This window comes from Oryza sativa, chromosome 1 (genome assembly GCF_034140825.1).
Source record: "Oryza sativa Japonica Group chromosome 1, ASM3414082v1".
NCBI classification, from domain to species: Eukaryota; Viridiplantae; Streptophyta; class Magnoliopsida; order Poales; family Poaceae; genus Oryza; species Oryza sativa.
In genome coordinates this window covers 29355257-29370523 of record NC_089035.1, presented here as the reverse complement: position 1 = coordinate 29370523, position 15267 = coordinate 29355257, and the positions used below count along the sequence as shown (strand labels likewise).

General features: G+C 38.3%; 1 protein-coding gene across 5 annotated transcripts; it reads right to left on the bottom strand.

Annotated features, from left to right (window-relative positions):
• Positions 1-1924: 1924 nt before the first annotated feature.
• LOC4323895 (ABC transporter B family member 4) lies at positions 1925-13513 on the bottom strand. Of its 5 annotated transcripts, XM_015766646.3 has the most exons (13): positions 13081-13513; positions 8717-8771; positions 7884-8059; positions 7060-7281; positions 6712-6950; positions 5556-6081; positions 5192-5465; positions 4446-5085; positions 4132-4360; positions 3632-3898; positions 3286-3549; positions 3000-3055; positions 2742-2880 (listed from the first exon to the last, which is right to left on the bottom strand). In XM_015766646.3, exons 1-12 carry the CDS (start codon positions 13345-13347, stop codon positions 3029-3031), a joined length of 3186 nt encoding a protein of 1061 aa, XP_015622132.1. In that variant the 5' UTR covers positions 13348-13513; the 3' UTR covers positions 2742-2880; positions 3000-3028. The 5 variants fall into 5 exon arrangements, with proteins under 5 accessions (XP_015622128.1, XP_015622129.1, XP_015622131.1 ...); XM_015766642.3 differs by lacking the exon at positions 3000-3055 and having other exon boundaries at positions 1925-2880; positions 13081-13506; XM_015766643.3 differs by lacking the exons at positions 3000-3055; positions 8717-8771 and having other exon boundaries at positions 1925-2880; positions 13081-13506.
• Between the last annotated feature and the right edge of the window lie 1754 nt (positions 13514-15267).

The window sequence follows — 15267 nt, the reverse complement described above, 5'->3', positions numbered from 1 at the left end:
GTTCAAGCCTAATTGTCTCACCCTTGTCCCTACCCTTGATGGGCACCATAGTGTCCGTTAGACTTTTGATGTACGAAAGGTAATCCTGCTAAATTTTCTCTCCAAAAACCAAATCTAAATAGTAAGTTTATGAGACTTGCATTTTATGAAATATTTATCATTTCTCACAAATCTATTTGCAAAAATTATGTGAAGTTTTCATTCTTGAAGCTTAAATTTAGGGCATATTGTGCGATTATTTTTCTGCTAGTGGAAAATTGTAGAAATACCCGTTATTCATAGATTATGAGGTAATTTTCACTTTAGATAAATGTTGAAGGACTAGAGGGAATGAGTGATATGTTTTTTGTTTACTATATGCATTGGTCATCTAATAATGCGCTGAAACCATGAAAACAAAGAATAGTATAATTTTACCTGTATTGTCTTAGAGCATCTCCAACAGTGTGGCCATTTTTGACTCTCCAAATACCTATTTGGCCAGCCTAACAAAAATTTAGAGAGTGAAATTTATCTTCTATTCCAACAGACTCTCCACATTCCACTCTCTATTAACCAATGGACCCCACCTGTCATTCTCCTCTTTCTTCTTCCTCCCCTTTTCTCCCATCCTCTGCTCGTTCTTCTGCAGAGCTCGTGCTAGCGGCGGCGGTCGTGGCGGGCGACGACGCGGACTGCAGCGGCGGTCGCGGCGGGCGACGGTGTGGCCGCGGACGGCGGCGGGGCTCGCGGACGACGGCGGAGGTCGCGGTCAGCGACGACACGGATGGCAGCGACGGTCGTGGCGGGTGACGGCGCAGACTGCGGTAGCTTAGGCCGCGGCCGGCGATGGCGCGGACGGCGGCAGTGGCCGCGGCGGGCGACAACGCGGATGGCGGCGGCGGGCGTGGCGGACGACGGCGTGGACGGCGGGCAACGGCGTGGCCGTGGCCGGTGACGGAGCAGACGGCGGCGGGGCTCGCGGACGACGGCGGAGGTCGCGGTCGGCAACGACGCGAATGGCGACGACGGTCGTGGCGGGCGATGGCGCGGACTGCGGCGGCGGAGGCCGCGGCCGGCGACAACGCGGACGGCGGCGGCGGTCGCGGCGGGCGACGGAGGCCGCGGACGGCCGTGCGGTCGCGTGCAACAACGAGAGAGAATAGCCGGATGTTAATGTGCGTAGGGCCCATAGTTGGCTAGTCATTTTGGCTGGCCAAATTTGGCTAGTGGAGGGAGGGTTTTGGCCAGCCAGATGGCTTAGCCATCCGGTTGGAGAGGCTGTTGGAGGGTGTTTTTTTCACTGGAATGGCTAAAATTTGGCTTGGAGAGTCATTTGGAGAGGCTGTTGGAGATTCTCTTACACCTAACAAAATCTGAAGTATAGGTGATAAGTGGTTTTCCATACAATCTTGAGAAAATTCCCTCTATGCCCCTAAAACTTTAGTCGATCCCTTCTATGTCGCTAAATTTTCTTCGCTTCCTTGTATACCCCCTAACTTTAGATTTTGATCGCTTCCATACCCTTGCCATCAATTGACCACTAGTTGACCGTTAAATAGGTGTAAAAAAGTTAGTTTTACACATGGATGTGTAAGGAATATGTAGTGATTTGTGAAATCTATTGTTGAAAATATAACAATTTATTGCGTGACTATTATATTCATAAGTTTATTTCATGAGGAATTATTATACATAGAATTATTACAAATACTTCCTCATGAAATAAACTTATGAATATTATAGTCACGCAATAAATTATTATATTTTTAACAATAGATTTAAAAAATCATTACATATTTCTTCCACATCTAAGGGTTAAATTGACTTTTTTTAACCTATTTAACGGTTAGGGTATGGAAGGGATCAAAATCAAAACTCAGGGGGTATACAAGGAGGTGAATAAAAATTCAAGGACATAGAAGGAAATTCAGGGACATAGAAGGGATCGGCTAAAGTTTCAGGAGCATAGAAGGAATTTTCTCGTGCTTTAATGCATAATATTTGTGTGCATTTTTCCGGCTTGTAGATGAACAACGCTAGGGTAAAAGAAATTACATCTCTTTATGTCGTGTCATCCAATACCCTGAAACTACGAAAACAAATTATTGTGCAATTTTACCTTGGTGTCTTAGGCCAAACAAAACCTAAAGTATAGGCAATAAGTGATGTTCCATATATCTTTGATGCATAATATTGTGTGCATTTTCCCACCTTGTAGATGAACAAACCTAGGGGAGAAAAAAATACATCTCTTTATGTTGTCTTTGAGTGTAGGTCTACCAACGATGCATAGACTCCACCATTGATCCTCATGAGAGAGTCATGTTGTCCCTTTTCAGCGATTGAACCATCCTTGATGACTGCAATCACATCTGCCCCTTTAATCGTGGACAGACGGTGTGCTACCACAATGGTGGTCCTGCTTACCATAACTTGATCTAGTGCATCTTGAACAATGCGCTCTGATTCAGCATCAAGGGCACTTGTAGCCTCATCCAATAGAAGTATTTTTGGGTCCTTCAAGATGGCCCTTGCTATAGCTATCCGTTGCTTTTGCCCACCAGATAGTTGTGTTCCTCTTTCTCCGACAGTAGTGTTATATCCCTGAGGCAAGCTTGATATGAACTCATGAGCATTGCTTGCCTTAGCAACAGCTATAATCTCTTCTTCGGTTACTTGTCCTTTCCTCCCGTATGCTATGTTGGCATGAATTGTGTCATTGAAAAGTATTGGTTCTTGGCTTACCAATCCCATTTGATCTCTTAACCAACTCAATTTTAAGTTTTTAAGTTCTACTCTGTCTAGTGAGATTGTGCCAGAATGTGGGTCATAGAATCGCTCCAGCAAAGCAATTACTGTGGACTTTCCACTGCCGCTCTCTCCAACAAGTGCAACAGTCTGCATATGACAATTGGTTTATAGCATGTCAGTACAAGTTTAATTATAAAGGAAAATAAATATAGAGAAATTTGTATTATTGGTAATTTTCATTTGAAAGGCATATTTAGTTCTCTTGCCTTGCTCAATGAGGATGAGAAGACAAGGATCAGGGCAATCCAACATACTGTAGGAACTATCAAGTTTAAAAAGGCAAACCTTAGTGCATAGGAACTCATATTTGTAACAATTGAGTGCACACCCTATATTAAGAGCGTACAAGCACAATAGTTGTAGGAAGCAAGATATTTCCTCCAAAAATAAAGCGCTCCTAGTTTGCTGCTTTTTTTTTTGGGTGCACAACATCTAAATGTTTTACCCTTAGAAGTAAAGGAAAAACAATTAAAAGTACCAAGTTAACTGTACCTTTCCGGAGGGGATGCCTAAGGTAAAATCACATAAAACTTGGACATCTGGGCGAGATGGGTACTTGAAGTTCACATGATTCAATTCTATTGTGCCATTAACCTTTTCTAGTATGATTCCTTCATCAATGCTTGAGTCAATATTGGACTTTCTGTCTATGATTGCTAATATTGAAGCTGCGGATTCATGGGCTTTTGATGAATCCGATGCCATTGCGCTTGTTTGAGAAATTCCAAAAGCTGTGAAAACTAAAGCAAAGTAAACCTGCAAAGCGATTACAAGATTGACATATTGTCATTGAATAAAAACAACCTTATATAAGTGATGCCAAATGTGTATCTCTTACTCTGAAGACATCTTTAAAGGTTGATTTCCCCCCATGTACAAACTGTGCACCAACATAGAAACAAAGAGCATATGTGAGATACACCATTAAATATGAAAAGCTGAAACCTAGGCCTCCAACCATTCCACTTCTAATACTTTCTTTCATTGAAGCTTGACATTTTTGGTTGTATGTTTTAATCACTCTCTTCTCTGCACAGAAAGACGCTACAGTCCTAATGCTACCAATTGCTTCAGTTACAACTTGACTTGCATCTTCATACATCACCTGTAGAAATCGCTAGCAGTTAGCAAAACAATATTTACTAATATTGCAAGAAAAAAATTCATTATGCGATGCCAATCATGAAATATGTCAGTTGTAATACCAAATTAGGTGTCATCTAACAAAACACACATCTTCATCAAATGTGGAAAGTGTCAGGATTGTCTGTGAATTTTTTATATAAAAAACAGAAATGGTAGAAATTGCTTTGTTCATACTAGGGACTTTGTTTTCACCTTAGCATCTTCACTGAACCCTTTCAAGAACTTCAATTGTACATAATTTTGCAAACCCACCAAAGGGATCGGACACATGATGGTCAATGTGAGCTTCCAGTCAGAAGCAAATGCTATAGTAAATCCTGCAATAAGCGTTACAATGCACTGCACTAGTATGGCTAAGTTATCTCCCACAAGGCGTCGGATGTTCAAAGCATCAATGTACAACTTTGCTCCAAGTGATCCGCTGTAAAATTTAGAAGGGTGAATTGACATTCAAAAAAAGTGTTAGATATAAGAATGAAACTTATAAATCCATTTGAGTAACAAACCTAGAATGGGAAGGATCATCAAACCAAGAAACTTCTTGATGGACGATGCTTTGGAAAGACAAACAGCGGACACGTTCTATAAGTTTTCCACCAGCCATTCCAAATAAGAAATATTCTAATTGAATCGATACCAGAGAAATGATTGCCATTAGAATGCACATCAAAGCCCAGAACCTAGAATCTTTTCGAAGTTGGTGTGGTGGATAGTAAAAAGTTCTTATACCACCAGACATCATTATACTAAATATCGGGAAAAGAAGTCCATGCACAAAAGCAGTTATAATAGCTAATAGTAGAATAGGTGCTTCTGGCTTGTTGAGATTAAAAAGTCGCCTGATTGGTGCTTTATTAATATCCTTGTTGTCACCACATTCTTTATCTTCAGGTTCATCTGTAAGACCATGCTTGTGCAATCCATCGGATCCAGATGAGCCAATATGTTTTGCTAAAGAGTTTTTTCTTCTATTTCTAGGAGAATCATTGATCATTGATTGTTCCAAAGACAAACTTCTACTTTTAAGTCTTGAAGTTGACACCTCACTATATTGTACATCATGCATTTCTTCAGTATGAGTCTGTTGTAACTGAATAAGTTGAGAGTAAGCTCCATCGGGATCCTTGATCAACTCATCGTGGGAACCTGTGGGACATTCATTTTTGGAGAAACAAATTGAACTACCTCTGATTCACAATGATTATTTAGTACGGAGAAAATACCAAGTAATGGGTATGGAAGTATGGCTTACCTTGATCAACTATTTTTCCTTGGTGAACCACTGCTATGCAGTCGGCATTCTTGATTGTACTCAAACGGTGGGCCACAATGAGTGTAGTTCTCCCTATCATGACCCTATTTAGTGCCTCTTGAACTAGCCTCTCAGACTCTACATCCAATGCACTAGTAGCTTCGTCCAACAGGAGGACTTTTGGATTTTTAAGGATAGCTCTTGCAATGGCAATCCTTTGCTTTTGTCCCCCAGAAAGCTGAGCACCATGTTGACCCACCATTGTGTCATATGCCTATATCATGTGAAGATAAAAGGGATAGTTAATTCTAATACACTAGTATATATGGTACTGTTGGAAACAAATGGCGTATCTAGGAACTACATTAGGCAACTTATCAATGAAGTTTGCTGCATTTGCAAGCTCAGCTGCTCTCTTGATTTCTTCATCTGTAGCATTTTCTTTACCATAGGTTATGTTATCTTTGATGGAGGTCATAAAAAGCAATGGCTCTTGGCTAACAAGACTCATTTTTCCTCTTATCCAGTGGAGTTTCAAGGTCTTGATGTTAATTCCGTCTATTAACACTTCACCATCCTGTGGGTCATAGAATCTCTCTACCAAACTAATTATTGTTGATTTACCACTTCCACTTTGCCCAACTATTGCCATTGTAGTACCATTAGGTACTTGTAGACATAAGCCATCTAGTATCAACTGTTCAGGCCTTGCGGGGTAGCTAAAGCACACATCCTTGAGTTCAACATTCCCCTTGATATCTTCTAATATTATTCCAGAAGTTCCAGTGATGTCAATATTTGGTTTTCTATTGATTATTTCGAATAACCTATGAGCTGCAGATTGGCCTTCTGCAATAGCAGAAATAGAGGGTGATGCGTTACCTATAGCCCTGTTACAAACAAAAGATGCATTTAGTGTCAAAAAAAAAGAAGAAAAAAAACCTATTTTTGTAGTTGACCAAATAGTGCAGATCATCACTACATAGTTATTTGACACATGAAGTTTGGGTCCACTTGTTGAGTTGAACAAGTTTCATATTATCTTATGCTTCAAAAGTAACACTGTTGAGAAATATGGTATTTAGTATAATCATAGGTTAATACCATAATAATTAGATAATTGGGTGAAATAACAATTGTATCAATAACAAGAAATCTTTTTAAAGAGAACTGGATACCTAGGCATGGAGTTGCAAACCCTATTCCTACATATATGATGAAAAATTATAAAGCTTTACAAAATCTATACTTGTAACAAAATAGTTGTGTCATGTTATTTAATTTAATTTAATTTATTTTTTTAGCATTATTCGTCTTGATTTTGGCATATGGCAAAGGAGTATTATATTGTAATGTGGTTAATTCTAACTATTGTAGAAGTAGGCATCAAGTGCCTAGTATGCCTCAGTCTTTTTACTTGATAATAACATGGTAGCTGAGAAACTATATCAAAATGTTTAGTATATGTACTAGTGTGCTCTAGCATATCATGTTACAGAGTCAACAATTAGGAAACTCACATTGAACCAGTCAAAATTGCAAATACGACATTGATGACTTGCCCTCCAGTGTAGCCTTTGCTAATGACTAACTTGGCACCATACCAAAATGCAAGAGAGTAACTGCAGTAAACAACAAAAAAGATAGAGCCTATTCCAAAACCACTGATAATCCCTTCCATGATAGTGGCCTTGTATGCCTTTTTTATGAGAGTATTATACATTGTAATTGCTCTCTTCTCACCATTGAAGGAGACAACCTGTTTTTTTAAATGTTTTTTTATGTTAAATAGTTGCAAGTAAGCATTATTATTGATGTACAAAACTAAGCATTATTATTTGTCATAAATTGAAATAATTAGAACATACCATTCGTATAGATCCAATGGTCTGCTCAACAACATTCCCCGCATAGCTATATGATACATGCGTCTTTCCAGATATTTGAGCCCGTAATCGAGAGACTAATGCAAAAGAGAAAATACTTGGAGGTATACAAGCCATCACAACAAGAGCCAGCATCCAGCCTCTTATGAATCCGATGACAAAACCACCTACAAAGGCTGTCAAAACCTGTATATATTTTCCTACCTGAACATGAGTAGTCAAATTATTAGTGTTACATCAGATCTTTGCATTATGTCATGAGCATGGAAATCTATGTACTGAAATTGGACCCCCCCCCCCTCTTTAGAAAAACAGAGTGTCGTACTATTAATAAACTAGATAATTACCCTGACATGTTGCTGTGAGAAATTAAGTTGCCTAATATGTACAAATAAGTTGCAGTATGCTTTTTTAAACCAAAACAAAATGACTTCTAATGTTTTATATAATTTGCACGTGGTTGCAAATATAGTGCACGGTGAGCATATTTTATGTATAATTGATACTAATTATTGTGAGAGAAGAAAGAAGAGACAATTTGTACCATAGATCTATTATCTAAAGACTACAAATAATTATGATGATGTGGCTTCATGAGAGAAGAGAGAAATAACATTAACTATATTTTGTGGGGATGAACTATATAAATATATAACCCAGTAACACTAAAAACACATCTTTCTAGTTAATGCTATTTCCAAAGAAAAAAATTCTCAATGCATGTGCATCTTTTCAAATGGTGCTCTAATGGAAGTTTTCTTCTAGTTTCATTTAGACTAGTCTAGTGTACTTTTTAGTCTTGTTACCTTCTCACCAAGGGCATCTTGGATCAGTACGGTATCTGCAGATATTCTAGAAGCAGCTTCTCCAGTTGTCATCTCCACATCAAAGAATGCAATGTCTTGTGTGATAATCGCTTCGAGGTACAAGGATCGAATGCATGCCGACTGCCTTTCTCCAGCCATTGTCCAACATGACACCTCTGGAATAGGTAGATGGAGCACTCATGAGATTCTGTCATATGTGAATGTACAACCCAACTAAACAGAAATTTTGTTGCATTGTTAACATGTCCAATTGTTCCAGAAAATTTGTAAATAGAAAATTACTGGTAAATTTGCTTTCTAATTGTGGCAAATGTAATTAATTAATCTGTTGTCTCATGAAGTAATAGACCAAAACCTCTTAATATCATTTTGCTGATCTGACTATGAAGTTCAGGAATGGTAACAAGTAGTAAAACTATGACATTAAAATAGCCAAACATTCAACAACTTTAGAAACCATTTTTATACTCTTGGTGTGTGGATCGCTATGTTACTCTTGCTAGTGATCTTAAATAATTTCTACGGAGTTGATGGTTTAAGGGCATGTACAATGGTTGATAGGGGTATTTTTCTTTTGGAAGTTCAACTAAAAACAACTTAAAATTCAACATATAGGCATATGCAAGAGACATAAAATATGACAACTAATGTCACTCGTTTGTACTTTGTGCTCATAATATAGTTGTGCATATATATGCCCTTCCTCTCTTACCCTTCTCTCATCTACATCGTTAAGATGTACTATGAGGCGATATGTTAATTGTGGTGTTTTACATGCCCCCAACATATAGCTTGAGATTAAGCATTCTTACGGAGAAAAGAAGCCATTGATGTTCCCACTCCCAAGTAGATGTAATACAGAACAACCTGGGTAAAAGAAAATGCTAGAGGGTAAAAGAAAAGGAAAAAAATCATAATAGGGAAAACATTTTGAGATATTGAGTGAAAGTAAGTCATATAGAAGCACAAACTGGAATTCTATCTTTTTCCCCGTTCCAATATTAAGGTTACCATGGGAAAGTCATTTCATGCCTTAATAAATAGTTAGAAAAAATTAACCTAAATTACCATGTCATATTTGACTTTACAAACTTGTAAGGCTAAACTCAATATACATATGGAGAAAAATATAAATGTGACTAAATTTGTTGATAGAATGCAGCATTACAAGTTTGTACTTTGTAGGGTGAAATATGAAATCATAATCTATTGTAGGCTCCATTCAAAAAAAAAATTCTATTGTAGGGCAAAATACGAATCATAATATAAATTATCATCCCATTTTCAATTCTTGATAACTATTTAAATGATGTGTATAAAATGAGGTTATGCGATCCTAAAGTATGAAACCTCACAACTAGGTCGGTGGACCAAATTAATATTGTAAATTGATACAAGTTTGATATGATATATGTCTGATTTGTAGTCATTGTGTCATGCAAATTATTGTGGATGTTGGAGTTTGTTTTATATGTTAGGATTAGTCATATACCTCCTAATTATTTCACATATTCAGATCATTTTTTTGAAAACAAATATATTCAAAGCTTAATAGTATTGTCGTTTGCAACACAAATTAAAATGAAAGTGGTTGAAATCTTCAAGGCATTCTCCTATCCGTGTCACTTCCAAGGGTGACCAGGCCAGATGGAGCTCAAGCAATTGCTGCCACCACCCCCACCTCCCTTGCACCACCTAAGCTACTCATCAGAGGTCCAGACGGCTGCAAGATAACAAAGGTGGGACTATTTTCTTCTCCCCCTCATGTGCACTAGAGTGGTCACGGTGAGGTGTTCGAGACGAGCGGTGGTCATGGCAGTGCCTAGATCCATGCCTCTGTAGCTAGATATAGGGTATTTCCTTAGTGGAGACTAGGAAGAACTATGTATGTACCCAACGATTGGCATAGTTTCTTTTATTTTATTCAATGGTCCCATTTAGTTGATTACATGGCCCAATTACATACCATGAAACCTTTTCTTTTTGCTACTTTAGATGTCCATATTCAGGCAAGGTGGTCGGTGGCTGACGGGGGGCAGTGGTGAGGCAGGAGGCCAATGCACATGGTGGAGCGGCGGATGCAAGGCATGACGATGGCGACCGTGGTCTAGGTGTGGAGGTTGGTGATGGCTGTGGGGCAAGCCCACCCGCATGAAGGCTGGAGACAAATGCCTTTAGATCGATGATGAGGCTGGTGGCTAGTTGTGGAGAAGAGGTTGACAAGATAAAGTGCTTGGATTTGGCCACATAGAGTCAAATGGTGGCTGCAGTTTGTCTTTTGCTACCTGGCTTGGCTCTCTCTTTGTATGGCAGGTCTACTTCTAGATATGGTAGCAAGGAGTACCATGGTGAGGGGTGTGCCAGTGGCTTAGGCAGCAGGGGAGGAGGGCTGTTGCATCTTGAGAACGGTGATGGCGAGTCATCTTGTCCCGCCATCTTGTTTTTTCCGATCTGATCTCCCCTTCTTTATAGAGCCCCCCACCCCCACCCCTACCCAAAACAAAAAAAAATTGTGGCCGATCTGCTTCTAGATTCAGCCATATGGAGCTCCACGGTGAGAGTGAGACAAATGGGTCGGGTAACAAGAGCGAGAACAATTCGCGAGGAGTCGGGTAGAGGGGTGTCGCTGCGCATTAGCCATGTGTTGGCAATGGTTTGAATGGTTGTGGCTGGCTAGGTGGATGGTGAGGCCACAACGGCAATAGGAAAGCATGTAGGCTCCATGCAAAAAAGCCTAAGCTAAAAAAAGGACGACGCTTTGGGTGCTGCGATCCCCCTTGAGAGCATTGCCAAGTAATCTTCCTCTCCTTCACTAACATGATCCTCTATGTGAAAATCATATCTAAGATTTCTTGAAAAGGCTACAATGCTTCGGTGTCATGATGTCTATGGGTGAAAATGGTACGGAAATTCCCAACCGAACCGATATCGTTTCCATAAAAATAAATATCAAAATAATGTTATTTTTTACCATTTCTATTTCTAGCCATATACAAAATTTACTTTTTTAAAAAAAATATGTCAGTGTTGTATTAAAGTCGCTACTAAATAGTTAAATTCATAAATCTACGAACTGATGTCGTTTCTCTAAAAATAATAAATAATGCTACCATTTCCAAACGTTTTATCCCTAATGGTCTCCATGGAGGTAATGCTTTGGGAGGTCCCATTCAATGGGATGTGCATACGTGGATCAACTATAAATTCATACCAGTGGTTTGCTTGGTGCTACGCTCCTTCCCGCATTGTCGGCATGTGGTGTAGTATCCTATTTTTTTATCATGATTATAGCCTCCGGTTCTGTAGTCTTGTATTTTATTCTATTTTGTCAGAAGAAATTTCACGTTGTCTAGTGTGGTTCATTTAAAAAAAATAAGTAAAACTATTTTTCTCTCAGAATAAATGAAATTAATTTGCCAAACACTTTTTTAAGATAATATTTGTCAAACACCTACGCTAAACATACCTAAGGAGTGGCATTAAACAAGATTATTAAAAACCACGACAATATGAAACAAGCGTGGGCCCATCACGATTGTTCCATGATTCCACCCACTTGCCGCGCGTCTAGGTAACTACTACTACTTTCTCCGTTTCACAATGTAAGTCATTGTAACATTTTCCACATTCATAATAATGTTAATGAATCTAAACATATATATCTATCTAGATTCATTAACATTAATATCAATGTGAAAAATACTAAAATGACTTACATTGTGAAACGAAGGGAGTACCAAGCAAGCGCGGACCACTAACGTAATCTAGTGCAACGGATTGACTCCACTAGAGACGCCTAGATCGTGACCGGACATCTGAAACTGCAGTTGCATCAGGGTGAGGTAATTAAGGTGAGCCAAACGAAGCGTAGTTGATTACACCTACAGTAAATTAAACGCGATTTAGACAACATACTCCGCTACGCGTACGAGAGCATCTCGTCCGGTGGTCTCGCGCTAATGTTCCATTTAGAAAAAAAAAAGGTCGGAAAAGAAACTTTAATCATTTCTGTGGCTATATTTTATTTTATTTTTGAAAAATGGAAATCGAAACGGTATTAAAAATATCAGAAAATCAATTGGAAATCAGTACTTAATGCAGGAATCATTGAGCTACAGAATCACATATTTGATTTAACATGGCTATATGTTGTGATCACGGAAATTCAAACTTGCACTATATAAATTAGAATCTCTCTTATATTTATTAATGTACTCAAAATAGCTATTTGGTTGAGAAGTTAAACTATAGGTCAAACAGAGACATGTATCACAAATATTGGATATTTAGAAATAGAGTAAAATTCATAAAACTACAGATATTTTGACTAAATTATCACAAGATATAGATTTAAAGTGATGTATAACAAAACTATAAATTTAACAATAAATTTATCACAAAATTATAAGTTTAAGGCTAAGTATCAATTTAATAATAGAATTATCACAAAACTACAGATTTTTGGGGTTTAAATCCTTAACACTAATACTATGTTGAGTTATAAATGTCCGAAATTTATGATTAAATTTATATTAAACCTGTAGTTTTGTGATACAATACTTTAAATATGTTTTAAATATGTAGTTCTGTGATAAATTTAGTGATAAGTGAGTGATTTTACGATACATCATGTTAAATATGAAGTTTTATGATAATTTAGCAAAACTACTTATAGTTTTGTGAATTTATTCTTAGAAATATGGTGATTACTATATTATAAAACTATAATTTCCACTTAAATATAAAAACAGTTGATAAAACAACAGTCGTTTTCGTTCCATATTTTACCGTTTTCGTTTCTGTCAGTTACCATTTTCAAATAATTTGACCGGTAAAAATTATACTCCACCCGGTGCCTGGCTGACTGCCGCCCGATCGATCAGAGTTGCCACAACAGGCAGGCCGCGGGTACGTATATATATAGGCTGTGTTGCTCGGTGTGGGTCGGGAATTAATCCCATGCAAAAAATAAAGTGGTAGATTAGCATATTATTAATTAAGTATTAGCTAAAAGTTTTTAAAAATAGATTAAGATGATTTTCAAAACAACTTCTACATATAATTTTTTTAAAAAAATATATATCATTTAACAGTTTAGAAGCGTAACCGCACGAACGAGAGAGTCGTGGTTAGAAACCACCACAAACAAACTCAGCCACAGTACGTGTGACAATACCTTGCTGACCCGGTGGAGAACGGTACTGACGTCGTCGCCGCCGAAGCAGTCGATGACCGCGGAGAAGACGACGGTCATGAGCGGCTCCGACATGCCGTTCGCCATCGCCGCCACCGTGCCGACCGCCATCAGCGCCTTGTCGACGCCGTCGGCGTACCTGAACATCCCCAGGAACGGCAGCTTCCCGGCGTCGCCGTCGTTGCCGCTCCCTTCCTTCTTCTTCTTCTCCCTCTCATCATCCTCTCCTCTACCTGCAGTCGACGCCATTGGCAAGAGTTACTGTTTCTCTCAGCTAGCTACCTAGCTGCTGCTCCTCTGAATCTCTGGTTAAGTGAGAGGCTACTCGATCTCTGCCCGTCTCCGTTTTATAAATTTGTCGGGTCTCTTCGCGCGCTCTCGTGGTGAGTGGCCGACAAAGACGCAACCGGAGCGGCTGCGTGATGGATATCAAAAGCGAATAAATAAATCGGCACCATATGCCCTCTCCGATCCATCGGTTGCCTGTGCTGTGAGGGGATGTTTAGTTCGCGAAAAAGAAAATTTTAGGATTATAGGGTGTTATATCAAACGTTTGTCCAGATATAAGAAGGGATTTTCAGACACGAATGAAAAAATTAATTTCATAACTCGTCTGGAAACCGTGAAACGAATTTATTAAGACTAATTGATCCGTCATTAGTACATGTGGGTTATTGTAGCACTTATAGCTAATTATGGACTAATTAGGCTCAAAAAATTCGTCTCGCAATTTCCATGCAAATTGTGCAATTAGTTTTTTTATCTATATTTAATTTCTATGAATGTGTCCAAAGATTCGATGGGACGATTTTGAGCAAAATTCTCTTGGAACTAAACAAAGGCCTGAGTTTGCCTGTGTGCTCTGGCCCTCTTTAGATTTCAACTTTTTTCTTTAAACTTTTAACTTTTCCGTCACATCGAATTTTTCTACACACATAAACTTTCAACTTTTCCGTCACATCGTTCCAATTTCTTTAAATTTTCAATTCTGACATGGAACTAAACACAGCCTCTGAGTCCCTCCGCATGCAGTGATACACTGGTACAGACGTACAGTGGAACAAGGGCCTAGATACAACCACACAAATTGGCACCCGTTATTTGCTTGTGAATTAAGCGTTTATAAAAAAATTTAAAAAATAGTTATATTAATTGGATTATATAAGTATGTAAAGAAACATGTCAGGCAAAATTCGACTTTTGACTTGAGGGTAAAAATCAGAAAATGCATAGTACATTGTACAACGTAAATAAAATTTGTTATTTTCTTCTTAATGTAATAGATCAAATTTAGACATGTATCTTTGTGTGGTGTCTTATATTATCATAATCTATCTTATCAAAGTTTATAAAAAAATTTATATAATATTTAAACCGCATATATACACCTACACCTAGGTATATTGTGGAAAAGGCTATACGTACTAACTTTTTCTTACTAATAACACTAATGTGTCATATTATGAGTGCATCTAGATTTTTTTTGTAACTTCCATCTACTTAAATCAAACGGTTGAGATGATTGTTAGTAAAAGTTTAGTAAAAAAAATTTACGTGTAGCATTGCTCGTATATTGTAATAGTACCTAGTGTTGTAGAAAATATTTTCTGGAGGTATGGTGGGGGGCGGCAGTTTCTTAACTACTGGTGGAATTTAAAGTGTTTAAAGTCGATTGCCCTTTAATTCATGTGCGCGAGATGGTCACGGCCACTCGTACAGAAACAGAAGGGATATGATGTTCTCCTGTGTAGATTCGGAAAAAATAAAATAAAACGATTATGATCATTCCCTTCTGTTTTTTTATGGTGGAATCTGTGCGGTGCTAAAGGTCGAATGTCTTTTAATTCGTGTGCAATTATGGTCACTTGTACAAAAACAAATAAGAGGGCACATCTTGATTTGAAAAAAAAAATGATGATGACCGTCCCATCATTGTTGTTTGGGTTAAATTTTACGGTTTAAAAATATACCATTACTATCCACCTAATTGAAACAATGTCATTATAAATATGTTGAAATCGGAGATATGTCACTATATATCCCTTCACTGTATTTTTTTATATTTTTCTTGGACCAAATTATCCCTTATCTGCTACCTTCATCCGCTGCACTCTTCTTCCTCCCACGATCGAGCGTGGCGGCGGTGGCGCTCTGCACTCCTCTTCCAAT

Coding starts and splice junctions, on each gene's coding strand:
- LOC4323895 (XM_015766642.3), bottom strand. CDS start 13,347: ATGGCGTCGACTGCAGGTAGAGGAGAGGATGATGAGAGGGAGAAGAAG. Junction 8,060..8,716: donor ATCAATGGCTTCTTTTCTCC/GTAAGAATGCTT, acceptor TACCTATTCCAG/AGGTGTCATGTTGGACAATG. Junction 4,361..4,445: donor GATGATCCTTCCCATTCTAG/GTTTGTTACTCA, acceptor TAAATTTTACAG/CGGATCACTTGGAGCAAAGT.